Source organism: Saccopteryx leptura, chromosome 6 (assembly GCF_036850995.1).
Source record: "Saccopteryx leptura isolate mSacLep1 chromosome 6, mSacLep1_pri_phased_curated, whole genome shotgun sequence".
Taxonomy (NCBI): domain Eukaryota; kingdom Metazoa; phylum Chordata; class Mammalia; order Chiroptera; family Emballonuridae; genus Saccopteryx; species Saccopteryx leptura.
In genome coordinates, this window is record NC_089508.1 from 42068207 (window position 1) to 42087194 (window position 18988).

An 18988-nucleotide genomic window follows, 5' to 3' on the forward strand; every position below is an offset into this window, starting at 1 on the left:
CAATAAGGTTAATTAAATTTCATCCCTTTGCATAATTACCTTTTTTTTTGGTGCTGATAACATTTAAGATCTACACTCTTCATAACTTTCAAGTATATAATACAGCATTGTTAACTATGGTTGCCATGTTGTACATTAAATCCAAGTATATAATCATCTTATTGCTGAGAGTTTGTTCCTTTTGCCTGGTCCATCCTTATAATCACTTCCTTCACATTCAATCAATACTTCTGTCCCAAACCACCCCTAGTGGAGCTTATTTAGCAAGATTTGCCACTGGCTAAATCTCTCTGCCTACTCTGTCCCTCCACCCTGCCTCCACCCGAGAGCTGACTATGGCTGGAGAAAAACACACAACCATCTTAACATGCCTCACTTTAAATTTATGCTGTTACGTCTTTTTATTTCCCTTTCATTGATTTGAGAGATAGAAAAGCATCAACTTGTTCCATTTAGTTGTGTACTCATTGATCGCTTCTTGCATGTGCCCTGACTGGGGCTCGAATCCCAACCTTGGCATGCCAGGACCATGCTTTATTCATTGAGCCGCCTGGCCAGGGCCTATCCTGTCACATCGTAAGTGGGGCCCAGAGGGCTGCCTGGCTGTCCTACTACATAGTCCTGGAGAATTCGCTCCCCCGTTTTTCAAGGTGACTATTTCATACTTTATCCTCTTGCCTCAAATCACCAACAGTTCTTTTTATTTCCAGCTTTTTTTATTTGATTGAAAAAATAAAAGAAATAGGAAGATAATTTTCACATACTCCCATCACCAAATCTACTCACCTGCCAGCACGTGTGCCCGCTGGGGTGGCGGAGGCCCCTGAAGCGGTTGGTGCACTGGCTCCATCTCCCCACAGTCAGAGCAAAGCAGCCAGCCGTGTAGAGTGGCCACCTTGCCAGGCTGAGTTCTAAGCACCTGGTATATTCACGATTAGAACGCTTACACCAAACGTTAAGAAAGTAAACATAACGATTAGAAAGTTACAGTCCTGTGATGTAGGAAGCGTGCCAGTGGCACAGAGGAGCAGCTGAGGCACACTGAAACTCAGTAGCCTTTCCAGAACCACACAGCCATGGTAAGTGTGTGTGACTCTGGGCTCCACATGGGGGCGACCCTCTGATCCCTCCTCTCCCAGGACATTCCTCCCGCCGGTGTCCCCTCTCTCCTGCATTGTCAGTCTCCCTCTACCAGATCTTCCCTGTCAACTAGCAAGCGAGGTCTACTATCTCCTATTTTAAGAACCTACCCTTGACCCCCTTCTCCCTTCAGCTATCCCTGTAGTGTCCTTCTCTTTTTCATATTTCTTGTAAGGGTTCCATTTGCTGTATCTACTCAATTTTATTTTTTCTGGTTTTCTTTTCAACCACTCCAGTCTTGCTTTTGTCCCTAACATTTTCGGAAACAATTTTTGTCCAGGTCACTAATGACCTCCAAAATGTCAAAGGCAGAGGTCATGTCAAAGCCAGACAGAGACTCTCAGATTCTTACTCAGCCCCGCAGAGGCGTTCTATTCACTTGGCTTCCGCGAGCTTGCTTGCCGTGGTCTTGCTCCCACCGCGGCTGTCACTTCTCCATCTCCTTAGCTGGAGCTCCCTCTACTGGCCAACTGCTCAGTGTCCCATTGCTCCGGGCTCCAGGGGGACAACTTCCCTTTCTCCCTACACTCCGTGATCTCAGCCAGGCTGAAGCCTTTAAATACTATTGATGCATTGACGACTCCTAGATTTTTATCTCTAGCTTTGCCACTTCTATTTGAATGCTGTAAGCATAGCCATCCCAAAAGTGTTGTCTCAAAAAAATTCTTCATTTTCCTCTTGACCCTTTAGTACCCATTTTTGGTAAAGTGGGATCTGCCTCCCACATCCCACACTGTAACTATTGGCAAGGCTCTCCCTTCAAATTACACCCCAGATGAGACTGCCTCTCCCCACATCCAGAACTATACCTACTCAGAGCAGCATCCTCTGTCCCCTGAGTTGTGAAATGGTCTCCTAATCGGTCTCCCTGCTTTGTCTCTGGCTCTGATAACAGCTTGCTCTCCAACAGGCAGCCCCGTCATTCATTATAAATGGGTGGCAGGTCTGGCGCCTGTCTAGCCCTTCCCCTTCATTTTCTAGACCAGGTGTCCCGGAACTACAGCCCTAGGGCTGCATGCGGCCCCCTGAGGCCATTTATCCGGCCCCCCACCACACATCCGGAAGGGGCACCTCTTTCATTCGTGGTCAGTGAGAGGAGCACTGTATGTGGCGGCCATCCAACGGTCTGAGGGACTCTCCCTGCCCCTCCCTGCCCCTCCCTGCCCGCCACCCCCCAGCCCAATCTTTGCCATTCTTTGAATACAACCAACACACATTTGCTTCACGGCTTTTGCCATTGTTATGCCCTGTTTCCCACTGCTGGGAATGCTCTTCCTAAACTACACAAGAGAATTCATTATTTTGGTATGATTCCCTGTTCCAACGTTCCCTTATCAGAAAAGCTCTCCTTGATTGCCCCAGCTAAAATAGCAGCACCTGGCATTTTCTCTTCTTGCCAGTTTTAATCAGAGTGTAATTTGTAGCATATCTCTCTCTGCTGCATGTCTCCTTGAGGGGCATATTGGCTCTATGACAGCAGAGACATTACTTTTCTATCCTTAGTGCCTGGAACTAGGTGCTTGATAAATATTTGCTGAATTTTTGCAATAATGACAGGTATTAGTTTTACAAAGTTATAGGATAGAATTAAAAAAGATTAGATGCAATACCTTTTTAAAAGTTAAAAAACAACAACTCTGTAAATGCTGGTGGAAAAATTGTCTCAAAGCAGCAAAGGAGAGTCTTGGAATCCCTCAGTGGCTTCAGGGGTCCATCCATGGTGAAGGTGGGGTCTCACGCTGGTCCTAGGAAGTTAAAATTGGTGACACAGAATGAAAGCAGGGGTCTTATGTGCCCTAAACCTATCCCACTTGAAGCACTGAAAATGACAAATTGTTAGTTTAACTCTTGCCATGCTAATAATAAAACTGATTTTTCAGCCGTATTGCTTTTCTGAGTGTACTTAATCAATATTCCATTTCCCAATTCCTTTTGGAGTTGGACTAGAACATTGCTGTAATTGTTTCCAGTTTCTTGGGTCACTCTTCTGTAAAGAGAAGAGTTTCAGGAGTGTATTTAAATGCTTGTCACTTAACATGGTTGTGAGTTTTGCTCACTGATGTAGAAGAAGAATGAAAAGAAAATTGTACCCAAATAATGAATTTGCTTGTTTAGTATTATAAGCTGCAAAGGGATAGGAACACTCCCTTTATTTATTTTTATTTTTATTTTTTTATTAATTTTACTAGGGTGACATCAATAAATCAGGGTACATATGTTCAAAGAAAACATGTCCAGGTTATCTTGTCAATCAATTATGTTGCATACCCATCACCCAAAGTCAAATTGTCCTCCATTACCTTCTATCTTGTTTTCTTTGTGCCCCTCCCCTTCCCCCTTTTCCTCTCCCTTCCCCCCCCCAACCACCACACTCTTATCAATGTCTCTTAGTCTCGTTTTTATGTCCCACCTATGTATGGAATAATGCAGTTCTTGTTTTTTTCTGATTTACTTATTTCACTTCGTATAATGTTATCAAGATCCCACCATTTTGTTGTAAATGATCTGATGTCATCATTTCTTATGGCTGAGTAGTATTCCATAGTGTATATGTGCCATATCTTCTTTATCCAGTCTTCTATTGAAGGGCTTTTTGGTTGTTTCCATGTCTTGGCCACTGTGAACAATGCTGCAATGAACATGGGGCTGCATGTGTCTTTACTTATCAATGTTTCTGAGTTTTGGGGGTATATACCCAGTAGAGGGATTGCTGGGTCATAAGGTAGTTCTATTTTCAGTTTTTTGAGGAACCAACATACTTTCTTCCATAATGGTTGTACTACTTTACATTCCCACCAATAGTGAATGAGGAGGAACACTCCCTTTAAATTCAGTATGTTTTCCAATGGATAAATCTTTAATAACCTCCAGAAAACAGAAAGGTTTTTTTTTCTCTACCCTTGTAAATATAAACACAACTAATAAAAATTCATATTGCCTGAAATGTGACTCCAAATAAACATGATACATAATAATTATCTGACATAACTGTGATTTTAAAAGTTTAAAATGTTGGCGAGTGATGGCCACATATCAGTAGATGAGTGGATAAACAAGCTGTGGTACATTCACACAACGGAATACTACTCGGCCATGAAAAAGAAGGAAATCTTGTCCTTTGTGACAGCATGGATGGACCTGGAAAGTATTATGTTAAGTTAAATAAGCCAGTCAGAGAAAGATAAATACCATATGACTTCACTTATATATGTAATCTAATGAAAATAAAAAAGAAATAGACAATCATAGATATAGAGAAGAGACCAACAGTTGTCAGAGGGGAAGGGAGATGGGGGTAGAGTGAAATAGGTGAGGGAATTAGGCAAAAGACAAACAAATAAAAACCCCACAAACTCATAGACACAGACAAGGGGATGATCATTACTAGAGGGGAAGGCAGGAGAGGGGGGTAGAAGAGGGTAAAAGGGGGATAAATATTGATGGAAGGAGACTTGACTTTGATTGGTGAACACACAATACAATATACAGATGATATATTATAGGATTATATACCTGAAACCGATATAATTTTATTAACTAATGGTACCACAATAAATTCAATAACAATTAAAACAGTAATGGGCACAAAATTACATAAAACTCACGCTGCCTAACTTGCCTCTAAAATTTGTTTTAAAAGGCCACGCATGAGTATTTTGTAGTGCTTGGGTCATTTGAAAAGACTCCTGTGCAGTGACTGCATTTCTTGATGTTCCTCTTTGTGTGCAGAGGGAGAAGAGGATGAGGATGAAGAGGATGAGGAGGAAGAAGATGAAGAAGAGGAAGACGAGGAAGAAGACGAGGAAGATAAAGATGCGGACTCCCTGGATGACAGCTTGGATGGCGACCCTGAGCTGCGTGGGTTTACTGTCCCGGGTGTCACATCCCAGGAACCTGGCTTAGAGCAGGAACGCATGGACCTTCTGGAGGGGGCCACCTACCAGGTGCCGGATGCCATCGAGTGGGAACAGCAGAATCAGGGCCTGGGTAAGAGTCATGCGTGTGTCCCTTGCCCTCCTCCCTTCCCTTCTTTTACTTCCCTAAGGTGACATGGACTGTGGGGAAAAGTCGATTTTCTGCTTATGTTTAGGGATGGTTCCTTTGGGAAGAAGTTATCCATTTTTTCTTCATTATGTCGCTATTTAAGGCTTTTTATCCAGCTGCTCATGAGAGCATGGTCACCTAATCTTCGGGAGGAATTCCATCTTCCCCTCCCAGCTGGAGGACAGCTGGAGGCTTCGGCAGGGCTTCCGGATGGGGAGGAAGTGTGTGTGACCAGTACGATTCACAGGCCGTGTGAACGGACTGGAGTCGGAAAACAAATGGATTGTGTCACCCTTTGTCCTTTTAGAATTCACTCCAGAGGGGAAATTCTAGCCCAATGACTTCTCTGTTCATTCTTGTGGTTGCATTCCATTGTCAAACAGTCTCACTTTAGCAGTCACTGTGCAGACTGCCCTGTGCTTACTCCTTGGGCATGACCACATTTTCCACGAGAGACTCCGTGGATGCAGGCTGACCCCACCTTGGCGCTCTCTTCCCTGTCAACAGGATGCTCCCTGTCTGACCCTACTGGCTTTTTTTTGGAAGAGACACTGTTAAGCTTTGGATGATTCCTTGAGGACTCACTTTCTTAATCAGAGGCAAAGTGATATCTTCTCCAAAGAAACCCCCTCTCTGAGATTCTCTTAGTCTTTAGCAGCTAAGTTTGTTTGTAATCTTCAGAGTGGCGGAGGTTAGGTTTAACAGTCACATAACTAGTTTGGGGGGAACTTCACTGACAATGTGAATGTTGGTCTGGGACATCACTCTGGAACATCATACTAGTGTGACTTAGTACATAGTTGAAACTTCTAATTTACAATCCTATTGCATCTGATTCCTTAGAGATTGTTCTCCTGCCCTCACATAAAACCTCTTTTAGATCAGTGGTGAGAAACGGTGAGTGCATTAAAATGGGTATGGAATGGGAGAATCTCAGTGTCTGCTTACTGCATGACTAGGGAGTTTAAAACAAGCTCTCTCTTTTAAAGCTCAGACTGGAATGGGTAAAACAGTAAAGGTTTGCAATCTAAGGAGGCATCCTTTTCACAATCTCTAGAACTAAAGAAACATGCACGAGGATGCTCAAAGCCACCTTTTCTCCTTTGCAGAACGTCTTTGATGAACCATCTTTAGATTTGGTTACTAATTAATTTTTCTAACAAACCTGACTGAGCACCTGCTATGTTCCTGCAACTTGGCATGATATTTGGAACACAGAGAAAAACAAGCCAATGCCTTTTCATGATGAGAGCAGAGCCCATTTCATGAAGATGTCAGTGCTGGGAGGGTTCTCTAATAAACGTGGGTTATAAGAGGGCAGAGCAGAGATGTAGAAGGGGGTTGTCTCTAAGCTGGGAGTGTGCGGAGCTGTCACTTGCAGAATCAATAGACAGGAGATAGCTTGCAGAGGAAGAGTGCCGAAGAAAGAGCATGCACAATGGCATTGGAAGGATGAAAGGGCGTGGCATGTGCGGAAGGGTTGGCAAAGACACTGGCTTTATATCAGATTTTTTTCTTATTATAATAATTTACCATTTTTCTAAATGTCCTTTACTTTTTGCTGTCACTTCTTTTCCTGAAAAATTCATTTTGTCCAACTGGGTTTTCTGGGAACCAAAACGAGGAACAAGTCTTCCAAACTCTTCTTTTCCCCATTGTGGGAAGACTGTGTTTGACTAGTGGCTGAGACTGCAATTATAGTAGCTCATCAACTTTATCTTGGTGTGACAGGAGTGTCTCCTCAGAACTCAAAACCAGTAACAATTCTGGATCAATATTCACTGAAACGGTTTCCTAAATACTCTAGATTAGATGTAATAAAGAAAAACCTCTCTATTTGTGATAAATTTTGTGGTAGGCAGAATAATGGCTCCCCAAAGATGTCTATGTCCTAGTCCTTGGAATCTGTGACTGTGTCACCTTACGTCACAGAAGGGACTTTGCTGATGGGATTAAGTTAAGGACTTTGAGAGTGGGACTTTATCCTGGATTATCTGGGTAGCCAAGTATAATCACAAGTGTCCTTACAAGAGGGCAGTGGGAGAGCCACCCAGCATCAGAGAAGGAGATGTGATGACAGGCAGAGAGATGTGGCCATGAGCCAAAACATGCTGGCAGCCTCCAGAATCTGGAAAAGTCAAGGAGATGGATTTTTTCTGTGAGCCTCTAGAAGAAACACAACCCTGCTGATGTCTTGATTCCAGCACCTCAAGACCTATTTCAGATTTTGACCTGCAGAACTGCAAGATAATGAATGTGTGGTTTTGAGCCACTAAGTTTGTGGCAATTTGTTACAGTAGAAATAAGAAACTAATACAGAGTCAATGAGTATTTCAAGCAGCATCATTTAGAAAGCAGAGTTGCATGGCAGCTGTAGTCAAAGTGTGAACATTGTAAAATTAAGTAGTTTTTCTTTAATGAATCATTAAAAATGCAAGCATTGAGACTCTTTAAAAAGTAAACCTGCCTGACCAGGCGGTGGCGCAGTGGATAGAGCGTTGGACTAGAATGCAGAGGACCCAGGTTCGAGACCCCGAGGTTGCCAGCTTGAGCGCGGGCTCATCTGGTTTGAACAAAAGCCCACCAGCTTGAATCCAAGGTCGCTGGCTCCAGCAAGGGGTTATTCAGTCTGCTGAAGGCCCACGGTCAAGGCACGTATGAGAAAGCAATCAATGAACAACTAAGGTGTTGCAACGTGCAATGAAAAACTAATGATTGATGCTTCTCATCTCTCTCCGTTCCTGTCTGTCTGTCCCTGTCTATCCCTCTCTCTGACTCTCTCTCTGTCTCTGTAAAAAAAGCAACAAAACAAAAACAAACAAACAAACAAAAAGTAAACCTATTTAATTTAATAACACTTTATTGGCTGTCTTTTTCATTCCTATTTTTAAGTGGGTTTTTAAAATAGATTATCACATTTTATTTTACAATATGAATGGTATTCTAAAGCAAATGCTAAAACCCATATAAACTTTGAAAAATGAACAGATTGAAGTGGGTAGTTGGGCTTGGTTAAAAATAATGTAGTCTTTGAATAGATTATAGTCTCATTTCTGTGAAGAGTAGAAAACTTAGAAGACTTTCTTAGATGACTTAGATGAAGCAGCAGACAGACGGCCTCAGATTCTCATTGTCACATGCACGTTGCCTCTAACACTAGGGAAAGAGAGAGTTCAGCTTCTTGACTGCGGAATGAATTGTCTTGTCAGGATAGCGAGAATCAGGAGTGAACGTTCCACGTTATGGGTGAGGTGGAGTGACTGATTGGTACAATGCTGCTAGCCTACAGGAAGCTCTTTATTCACATGTGCAGAATCAATTTCTTTTCTGACCTGTACAAAAAGCAGACGTTTGACCCACACCACTCCTTGTCCTGTTACTGTGATAAGTCATACGATTATCCTTTTTAAAGTATAAAATCACTGACCAAAGTTGAGTCACCATATCCATTTTAATGTTTAAACATTTCCAATCTAATTAATACCTGGAGAGTCTTTCCTTTTTATATTGTATATCTGTATGCCTTGAGCTACAGGTAGCAGAAACCTTAATATAAAAATGGTTTAAAGAGTGAGGAAATATATTTTCTCTCAAAATAAGAAGTTTGGTAGCTCAACTATCATCAGCTGATCCAGGTTTTTTCCATCTTGCTGAACTGTCCTTCCTGGTGTGTTATACAGAGCTGGGCAAAAGTAGGTTTACAGTTATTTGTATGGAAAAATAATATAATACTGACAATAAACTCTATGTTTTGCATACTCACAACTGTCAATCTACACTTGGCCCACCCCCAGACAAGACATTGTCTAGGGAAAGAGACTGTCACTGTCTTTTTACTGTATTTCTTTCTTAAGAGTGAAGAAGCCTTTCTAAGAATCTCTCAGTAGAATGCTTCTTGCTTCTAATTGGCAGGGATTAGGTCATATTGAAATGACATTAGGTCATTTCTATACAATCACTGGCAAAGGAAATTGGATCATATGACTGGTAGAATAGATGGGGGTGGGTTTCAATCTGCATGCCTTTCACCCATGATTTCTGTGTTTTCCTGTTTTCATCTTATATAACTGATACTTATCCTTGCCTCCTCTAAGAATCCTAGGAACAATCTTGTTAAATTCATACCTTTATTTTAAATGTTTGAGCTCATGAGTTTTGGATGAGGATGGCATTATTCTGTTTTCTTCCTCAGGAAGAACCATATTTGGACACTACAGTTTGGTTGATGCTCTGGATAGATAAGTCTTCCAAAAGCCATCAATTAGTTAAATGCAGAATTATTATAGCTGTCTTCGTGTTTTTTAAAAAAGCTGCACCTAACTTGGGAATACACTCTTGAGTTGGGAAGTGGAATGTGTTTCTCTGGAGGTCTTTAAAAAACTTGATAAATATTTAATTAATGGTCTAAAGATGTTTGTGGTGGAAAGCAAAAGAATGAAGAGCACTTAGGTATCTATTTTTTTTTAAATCACACATTCATTGAGTACCTTCCAAGTATGTGTTGTGTGTTTTGGAAGTATTGTGAGGCTGACTTATAAAGAGATAAATGACCATGGGCAGAGAGTGGTCCCAAAGATGGGAGGTCAGTGACCGAGCAGTTCCTCAGTTGGGAACAGAATCATCACTTATACCAGAGATTGAGTGAGTAGCCATCTGTGAGGTATGACTTCAGGGGTGCTTTGCCTAATGCATATCACCCTTCCTGCCTTAACATGGCCCCTACTTTTCAATATTAGATCCTAGAGATAAAAATGTCTTGAGAATGCCTTAAAAAGATGCAGATCTGCTGTTTGGGTAGGTAACCCCATTTAGATATTATCATTTATTTATTTATTGTTATTAACTTATCAGGTTCATTAGCTGTGATCTAGCATGATTGGAAAGTTCAAGGGAGAGAAACACGAGACAAATGTGTTTATGAATTGGTAGGAAGGTAGGATGAGCTGCAGGCAAAGGGTGTAGGATTGGACCTCATAGAAACCAAGCACTTGACTATGAGAAAGTCAGACTCAGTATAGAACATGCCAGCTCTTCCTTTTCTTCTCTTTGTCCTCCTTCTTTTTATTCTTTTTTTTTAAAATTTTTTAATTTTTTATTTATTTATTTTTTTAATTATTATTATTTTTTTTGTATTTTTTTTTTTTTCTGAAGCTGGAAACGGGGAGAGACAGACGGACTCCTGCATGCGCCCGACCGGGATCCACCCGGCACGCCCACCAGGGGCGACGCTCTGCCCACCAGGGGGCGATGCTCTGCCCCTCCGGGGCGTCGCTCTGCTGCGACCAGAGCCACTCTAGCACCTGGGGCAGAGGCCAAGGAGCCATCCCCAGCGCCCGGGCCATCTTTGCTCCAATGGAGCCTTGGCTGCGGGAGGGGAAGAGAGAGACAGAGAGGAAGGGGGGGGAGTGGAGAAGCAAATGGGCGCTTCTCCTATGTGCCCTGGCCGGGAATCGAACCTGGGTCCCCCGCACGCCAGGCCGATGCTCTACCGCTGAGCCAACTGGCCAGGGCCTTCTTTTTATTCTTTTAAAACACTCACCTTGTAGCTAAGACTGAACACTTAAATATAGAGCAACATGGGCTGTGGCAGCAAAAAAAAAAAAGAAAAAAAAAAGGTACTTGCAAAAAAGATAGTAGGGAGTGTGATATTTCAAAGAATACTTCATTGCTACAAATGTCAGTGTATGTTGATGTATAACATAATTAAACTATGGATGAAAAGGTTGCTCAGGAAGGTGCCGGGCTAACATAATTAAATGTGTGGATAGAAGGAGAGGGGGGAATGAACTCTTAATCCACTATAATCAGCACAAAGTGAGTGGCACATTGGCTAAAGCCTCCGGATCAGTGGTTCTCAGTGGTGGTGGCACATCGGAATCACATAGAGAGCCATAAAAAATACTGATGCCAGGGTCCTGCCATAGAGGACAACGGCCCTAGAGTGAATCCATGGGTTGTTCCCTTGGGGTGACACAGCTTTGGCTTATACGGGGGGGGGGGGGTGTGTGTGTGAGAAAGTGTTTATATCTTCTATGAATGGAATCCCCATTGGCAAAGATTTACATTACTGTTCATGATCTTTTGTGTATTGGATTACTGTGTCTTTAAAGCATTTAGCTTTTCATAGTCACATAGAGATTAAATTTAAGAAAGTCAATATCTGTGCTTTAATTTTCCTAGAAACCCCTCAATCACATTACACACTCCTAAATTTGGCCATGGAGGTTTACACCCAGACCCCTGCATCCGGCATGATTGAGCATCGCCCAGTATGAAGGAGCATCTTGCCGGTTACCTGGGCAGGGTTCCTTCTGGTCCTGAGATGGTACTAGCGTTTCTGGGTTTGAGGGTAATGCCATGTACTCTTTCTTTGTAAACAACTGAATTATTTTTCCTAGACAGGAGGAGCAGAAGACTTGGGTGCAGACCTCCTTTTTCATATAGGCAAGACACTCTGGAACCAGTTTAAATTAGAGATTGTGCTCCCTGCCTCTCCTCCTCGCCTTAAGAGGATGCGTGCAGAAGGGAAATCTGGTCTGCAGAGGAAGATGCTTGCCAAGTTCAAAGTATTATTTCTTCACAGGTCTTTCTATTTGAACTTGCAGATTAGTAGTAGTTGGGGATTTCTAGGGGAGAAAAATCTGCTCATATGCCTGTGGCGAAACGTTTTATCCTGTTATATTGTTGGTATTTTTGTCAGAAGCCTTAAATCCTCTTTATAGGATGAGGTAGGTTATAAATAGATAAAGTACATAAAAATGAATAGACTTCCTTCCTGCTGCCCATTTCCAGCAGTGCCGGCGGGTGTGTACTTGGGACCACAAATACAGAAATTTATGTGAATCAGAAATTGGAGAGAGCTGCCCATACCTAAGAAAATCTGGTGCTGGCTTTAAAACACTTTCATGTACTCTTTTTTTTTTCCTTTTCTTTTGCTTAATCCCCTCACTATTTTCACTCAGCCCCTGGTCCCCCTCCCCTCTAACAGCTGTCAGTCTGTTCTCTGGGTCTATGGGTCTGTTTCTATTTTATTTGTTAGGTTTTTTTTGTTCATTAGATTCCACATGTGAGTGAATCATATGGTATTTGTCTATCTTTGACTGCTTATTTCACTTAGCACAATGCTCTCCAAGCCCATCCATGCTGTCACAAAGGTAAAGATTTTCTTTTTCTTTATGGCTGAGTAGTATTCTGTTGTGTAAATGTACCACAGTTTTTTTAATCCACTTACCTACTGATGGGCACTGGGGCTGCTTCCAAATCTCAGTTATTGTAAATAATGCTGCAATGAACTAGACATAGGGAGGGGTTCATATATTCTTTCAAATTAGTGTTTAAAGTTTTTTCTATTTTTTTTCTTTCATTTTGATGTTTATGACACTTCCAGTGAAAAATTCTGTATTTTGGCCACTGTCAAACTTTTGTGTTCCTTTAATATAGGAAATGTTAGCTGTTTGGAAAGAGGAGAGGATTGATGGCATGGATAATTTTTGTGGGTTGTGCTAGATTTTTTTTAAGACTGACACATACTAATTTTCCACAGCAATTTGTTGGACTTTTGCTCCAAAAATCTTGGGCAGACAGATCTGAGGCCTCAGAAATTCATTAATTTCAAGAGTCATAGACAGAACTCAGGTCATTTTCATTCTCTCTTTCTCTCTCTCCTGCCTCTCCCCGCCCCACCCCCCACCATTTCCTTTTGTCCAAGTCAACTGTGGAACACTGCAAATTCCCTGTTTCTCCTTGTAAATTTCCTTTAGCGAAAAGGAGTGAGAAGTCAAATGCTAATGAGGGGAATCCATAACCTATCAGAGAGTGCCCACAGCATAGTGGTGGCCACAGTTTTGTACAATTTTGTATGTCCAGAGCATGCGGTCAGCTCCCTCAGGCGTAACGCCTCCCTGGGTATGTTCCTTTGCTGAGGGAGCAACATCAGTCTTGAGTGTTAAAATAAAACTTGTTGCACCGGCTGGCCCTCCCCAGTACTGTAGTAGGTTCCTTGTGATCAAAAAGAACCACCGCCCTCTCAAGCTGGCCTCAGGAAGTCAAAGCTTTTGAAATTCTAAGGGTTGGTTGTGAAAAGTAAAAATACAATGCAGCCAAAGTGAAGGAGGGATTAAGTGTGATAAGGAGGAAGCAGAGATTTAGATCAGGTAACTTGGGGATTCAACAGTTCATCGATAGGAAACATTTCTTAAAGTTGCGTTTGTCTCTTTCATACACATACCCCTGATATAGTCAAGGATCTCCGTGGTCTGTCTGGGGTCTGTGTTCCCATTGTGTTTTTCCCAGGTGCTCTGTCTGAGGCCTGTGTCTTCACTGGTCTATAGTCACTGTCACCAGGGCACGCATTTCTGCAGACACACATCTGTTTATATCCAGCTGTTTGCTGAAGCCTCTCTGGGCAGCACTAACTCATGCTGACTCCTTCTGTGGGAGTAACCCCTCCAGCAGTTATTGTCAGTTTTCATTCTGGCACAATCTCATTTTGTTTGTTACTTTCTCAAACCCTACCAGCACTTAGCACTCAGCATTGAGTACTGCTGGTTGCTTAAAAGGGCTTCTCTTCTGGCTGCTAGCAATTCTGGGCTTGAAACTGCCAATCACAGTTGGGTGGAGGGATGGGGATGCTTTATTGCCCTCTGTCAGTTAAACAGTAGTTCCTTACGTAATAATCCTGGATAGCAACATGGTGATGGAGTAGGGTTTTTAAGTGGAGTTAGCATGATTCGTGGGGAAAATGGTCAGCAATCAAGTACCTAGGGCTCTCCATAATGCTTATAGCTGACAGTAGGCTCATATATCATATGGCAGATAGAGCTGCATCTGATCCTAACTTTTTCTGGTTCTATTTACCCCAAATTTACATCTACAAATTCTTTAGTAATGAGCTAAAAGCTGTCTTGAGGTCATAAATCAGAGAGAGCATTTTGAAGCTAGGTTTTCCGGAACATAATCTAACATTTTGTTTTATTTTATTTTCCAACATTATTGAGATATAATTGATATATAACACTGTGTAAGTGGAAGGCATGCAGTGCCTATGATACACATATACTACAAAATGGTCACCCCCATAGCATTAGCTAACACTTGCATCATGTTACATAATTCCCATTTCTTATCTTGTGCTAAGTAATCTAACATTTTAGAACGGACTTTGAATGATTCTACACTGTAGAAATGACCAGATCTTGGAAATGTTGGGCCAACCACCTTCATAATCCTTAGCATCTGAATCAGATGAGAATCACGTGGTTGTATTCTCACAGTGATTAATCACTGAAAAATTCTTTCAATAGCTAATTTAGTGGTTTAACAGAGATAAGGCCTTTGATAGCTTCTATTAAAGAATAAAACCAGGCCCTGGCTGGTTGTCTCAGTGGTAGAACATCGGCCTGGCGTGCAGGAGTCCCGAGTTCAATTCCAGCCAGGGCACACAGGAGAAGCGCCCATCTGCTTCTCCACCCCTCCCCCTCTCCTTCCTCTCTGTCTCTCTCTTCCCCTCCCGCAGCCAAGGCTCCATTGGAGCAAGGTTGGCCCGGGCGCTGGGGATGGCTCTATGGCCTCTGCCTCAGGCACTAGAATGGCTCTGATTGCAACAGCGCAACGCCCCAGATGGGCGGAGCATCGCCCCCTGGTGGGCGTGCCGGGTGGATCCCGGTCGGGCACATGCGGGAGTCTGTCTGACTGCCTCCCGGTTTCCAACTTCAGAAAAATACAAAAAAAAAAAAAAAAAAAAAAGAAGAATAAAACCAGCCATAGAATCACCTAGATGTGAGTAAGAAGTTTATTGCTCCTGATTCTCTCTGCTTCTGGCTCACTGCTTCCCCAAATCAGAGACTTGTCTCTCATTCCTGGCTGCAACAAAATTTTAACTATAATATAATACTTTAAATACCCGTACTTTAGAGTTCAGGTTTGAAAAAAGTGTTCACTTTTCATGTCTTTAATGCTGTGGAGGAGCTCTTAGATATTGGATTCTGTATCAGAGATTCACTCAAAGTAAATTTGAATTTGTTGATTAGAAATATTCTTCTGGAAACCTAAACCCAGATATTTCGGCTCTAAAGGATTCATCTTTATTTCTTTTAATGATCTGTGTGAGATAATAGACCTAATGCTTTCCAGAAGCTGAAGCCCTTATCTGTCTGTTTATAATTAAATTATGTTGAAGAGACTTGGGGGAAAAAAAAACACCTCATTTCTTTCACTAGGAATCAATTTCTTATGTGAAAATTCAACAGCCACTTTCCCTTTGGAGAGCTAGGAAAGGAGGCTTGGAACTAAGCCAGAAAATAATCTTCATCAGCTACAGTGAATACAAACACTAATAAGGCACATTACATTCGAGGAGAATGCTGCAAACTAATTTCTTTGCAACCGGAATGCACTTGTAGGCTCAGTTTGGGGAATTATTAACATGTGAAAACATCTTAGTAGACTCTTCTGAGAATTAAACCAGAAGAGACACTGAGAGAGCTGGGAGAACTTTCAGAATGGAAGAAACTAAACATAAATTGTCCTCTTTGAGAAATATAGAGGGAAGTCAGCAAAGATGATGTTACAAAGCTTCTAATTATGTTAAAACAAAATTGAGAAATTAGTGAAAACAGTTCCTTACCTTTTGATTTGAAGTTAGAGGATGCTAAATTCAGGTTACGTAATTTGATTACTTAATCAAATGTTATTGGTTCACTGAATCAAAGAAAGAATGCACTTAACTTTTGCATTTTAGAAACTAGAGCAACTAGATACTTCCCCCCCCCCCCCCATCTCCAATTGAGACCATAGAAGCAGGATGTTAAAGCCTCAAGGCTAAGCTTAGTGATCAGATGAGGAGCAGTTAAGTAATTTTTTTTTTTCTGAAGTTGGAAACGGGGAGGCAGACAGACTCCCTCATGCGCTCAACTGGGATCCACCCGGCATGCCCACCAGGGGGCGATGCTCTGCCCATCTGGGGACTTTGCTCTGCCGCAGTCACAGCCATTCTAGTGCCTGAGGCAGAGGCCACAGAGCCATCCTCAGCGCCCGGGCCAACTTTGCTCCAATGGAGCCTGGGCTGCGGAAGGGGAGAGAGAGACAGAGAGGAAGGAGAGGGGGAGGGGTGGAGAAGCAGAAGGGCGCTTCTGTGTGCCCTGGCTGGGAATCGAACCTGAAACTCCCGCACACCAGGCCAACACTCTACCACTGAGCCAACCGGCCAGGGCCCAGTTAAGTAATCCCCCCCCATCTCCAATTGAGACCAAAGAGGAAGGGAGTTATAGATTCAAAGCTAAGTTTAGTGACCAGATGAGGTTAAAATTAGCTGGTGAACTTGTTTATTTCATTTCAACATTTTGGAATAACCACAAGGTTCTGCTTTTCCAACTCAGAACTTCCCACTCTTCTGTTGGACAGAAAGGTTCTTTCGCAGAGCCTGGCAGAAAATATAGACATATGATCAACAAGGGGTCCCAGTTTCAATTCATGTGAAGAATCTTCAGAATGAACTTTGCAAACACACGCACATCATCAAGATCCCGGGAAGGAATTTAAGGTGGAGGAGTTCTCAGAGCTAAGGGAATTTTGATTTACATCTCCCATCTCTAAGTTTTCCTGCAGGGCTGAGATCTTTCTGAAATAATGGGATTTAAGTTTCAAGCTGCTCCTCTTGAAAGAGGAGAGCAACTATTTGGAACAGGATGGATGTGATGACTCCTTGGGGACAAATACCCAAAGTAATGTTGGTGACTTCCAGCTACATAAAGTTGGATGTGAAATCAGCCACAGGCACTGGGTGAACTCCCACCTGGATTTGTTTATTTTTTATTTATTTTTTTTAATTTATTGATTTTAGCAAGAGAGGAAGGGAGAGAGAGAAACAGGAACATCAATCCATCTTGTATGTGCCCTGGCCAGGGATCGAACTAGCAACCTCTGTGCTACAGCACAACCAAGCTATCTGGCCAGGGCTCCCTTCCAAGCACTTTTAAGGGTCAGTCAGCCCTGACTCCAGCAATCAGGCTCTAAGGATAGAGACTCCTCCCTTCTGGAGGACTGGTGATGCATGATGCATCTACGGACATACTTGCAAACCAAACACTGAGCACCTACTGTGTGCCAAGCACTGGGCTTCACATTGTAGCATGATCAAAATAAATTATAAGGCAGTTGTCACCCCTGAGGCCAAGTCTTAGAAGTCTAGTGAAATGGGAGAAAAACTGCAAGAAATTGCTTGTTCAACTTCCAGGGCTGCCCAGAGGAATACGCAGCATGCTCTGCTTTTGCGAAGGCATTGCCTAGAGACGTTATTTTCTGTTTCTACATTTCTCCCTGTCCTTGAAGCCATGTTTCCCACTCAGAGGAAGACAGAGGCTCAATCTGTCCTGGGTCCTTCTAGAGCTGCATAATACCAATGGCCAAGGCCAGGCAGGTTCACACTGGATTCGAGCAGACAGTAGAAAAACTGGAGAGCCAGAAGGGGTTGTTGGGCCATTCCGTTTAATAAAGTCTCACAAGGGCGGACAAGCACACAGGCATGGGAAAACCTCTTCCAGGGCACACAAACAGCAAGAATGGCCGGATTTGTTTATTACAAGCCTGAGAAATGATTGCTCCTCCTGCAGGACCAAGGCCTTGGCTTCTGAGCCCCGCTGTGTTGAAAGAGGATGGGTGGTGGAGGCTGTGCACACAGTGTTAAGGTGAAGAGTTCTTGCCAGGTGGGCCTGTTCAGGCCTGAGCCATAGAAACCACAGGGAGCTATAAAGACAACTCATGAACTTAATCCACTAATTAAAAGGAGGTGGGGCTAACCATGGGAAATCATGATTAGGCTGAGTGCACCTGGAAGCAGACCCTGAACGCAAAGTGCTCACCAAGCTGGTTTTGCTTCAGCCGAAGCTGAATTTACTACCACCTGCTCCACCTCCACCCAGCTGGAAGGACATGTGACTAATTCTCACCAACGGAATCTGCGTGCAAGGGAAAGGGGTCCATTCCATGCTGAGGAGTTTCCAGCAGTCCTCCTTGAGTTCTCCCATTTTCCCGCCTTCTGGCTGGGTGCCAAGGATCCAGTGAGGTTGCTTAGGCCCGCGAAGATGGTGGGGCCACGTGGGGGATGCGTGAGTGAGGGGCAGTGGGAATGATGAGGAGGGCAGGTATAAATCAACTGTCCTAAGCAACTGACACTGGCGTTGCTCGTTACAGCACCTGACTTTCTGTGACACATACAGTCCCCCTTATCCAAAGTCCACCGCTCTGTTCCTTTAGCAAACCAGCATTCTTTCACAGTAAAATGCTTACAAACACATTAATTATGGCTGTTTTCAGTGGAATCTTTTCTTCTTCCTTCTCTCTGGTCATCATCCCTATCATCCTCACTTTGCACTCCTCCTCTGAGCGCTGGCGGCACCCGCCCAGGACTGTCCTGGGATCCAAAGAGGCTGTAGCCCCCTCTCTGTACCAGCACACTCTTTCTTTAAGACCATGGTTTAAAGACTTTTTGAGAGACTATATATAATTCATAGTTGTCAAAAGATGCATTTTCAAAGAATCATCATGATTCTCATTCTGATGCAAAATGAACATGTGTCAAAGATACTTAAAAATTCACTAATGAACCAAGGAGCCAGACGGATGTCCCAACTGGTTCAAAGGCGAGATCAAAGCGTCCAAATTTACCTTGAGTCGAGGCCTGTTAAAGTGAATTTACGAACGGCTGCAGGACTGACTTTCTCCAGGGGCTGAGGGCTGTCCCTCCACTGGACAGTCTGCTCGTCTAGAGAAAACTCACTTATCTGTGCTTTAAACGGTTGTAAAACAG

The 18988-nt window shown here is 42.9% G+C and overlaps 1 protein-coding gene across 1 annotated transcript in view; it reads left to right on the top strand.

Moving 5' to 3' along the window:
• ARMH4 (armadillo like helical domain containing 4) overlaps window positions 1-18988 on the top strand; it is a 118407-nt gene that overhangs the window by 33933 nt on the left and 65486 nt on the right. The window contains exon 5 of the mRNA XM_066342856.1: window positions 4870-5127. Coding sequence (XP_066198953.1) covers window positions 4870-5127 — 258 coding nt within the window. The remainder of the gene's footprint in view (window positions 1-4869; window positions 5128-18988) is intronic.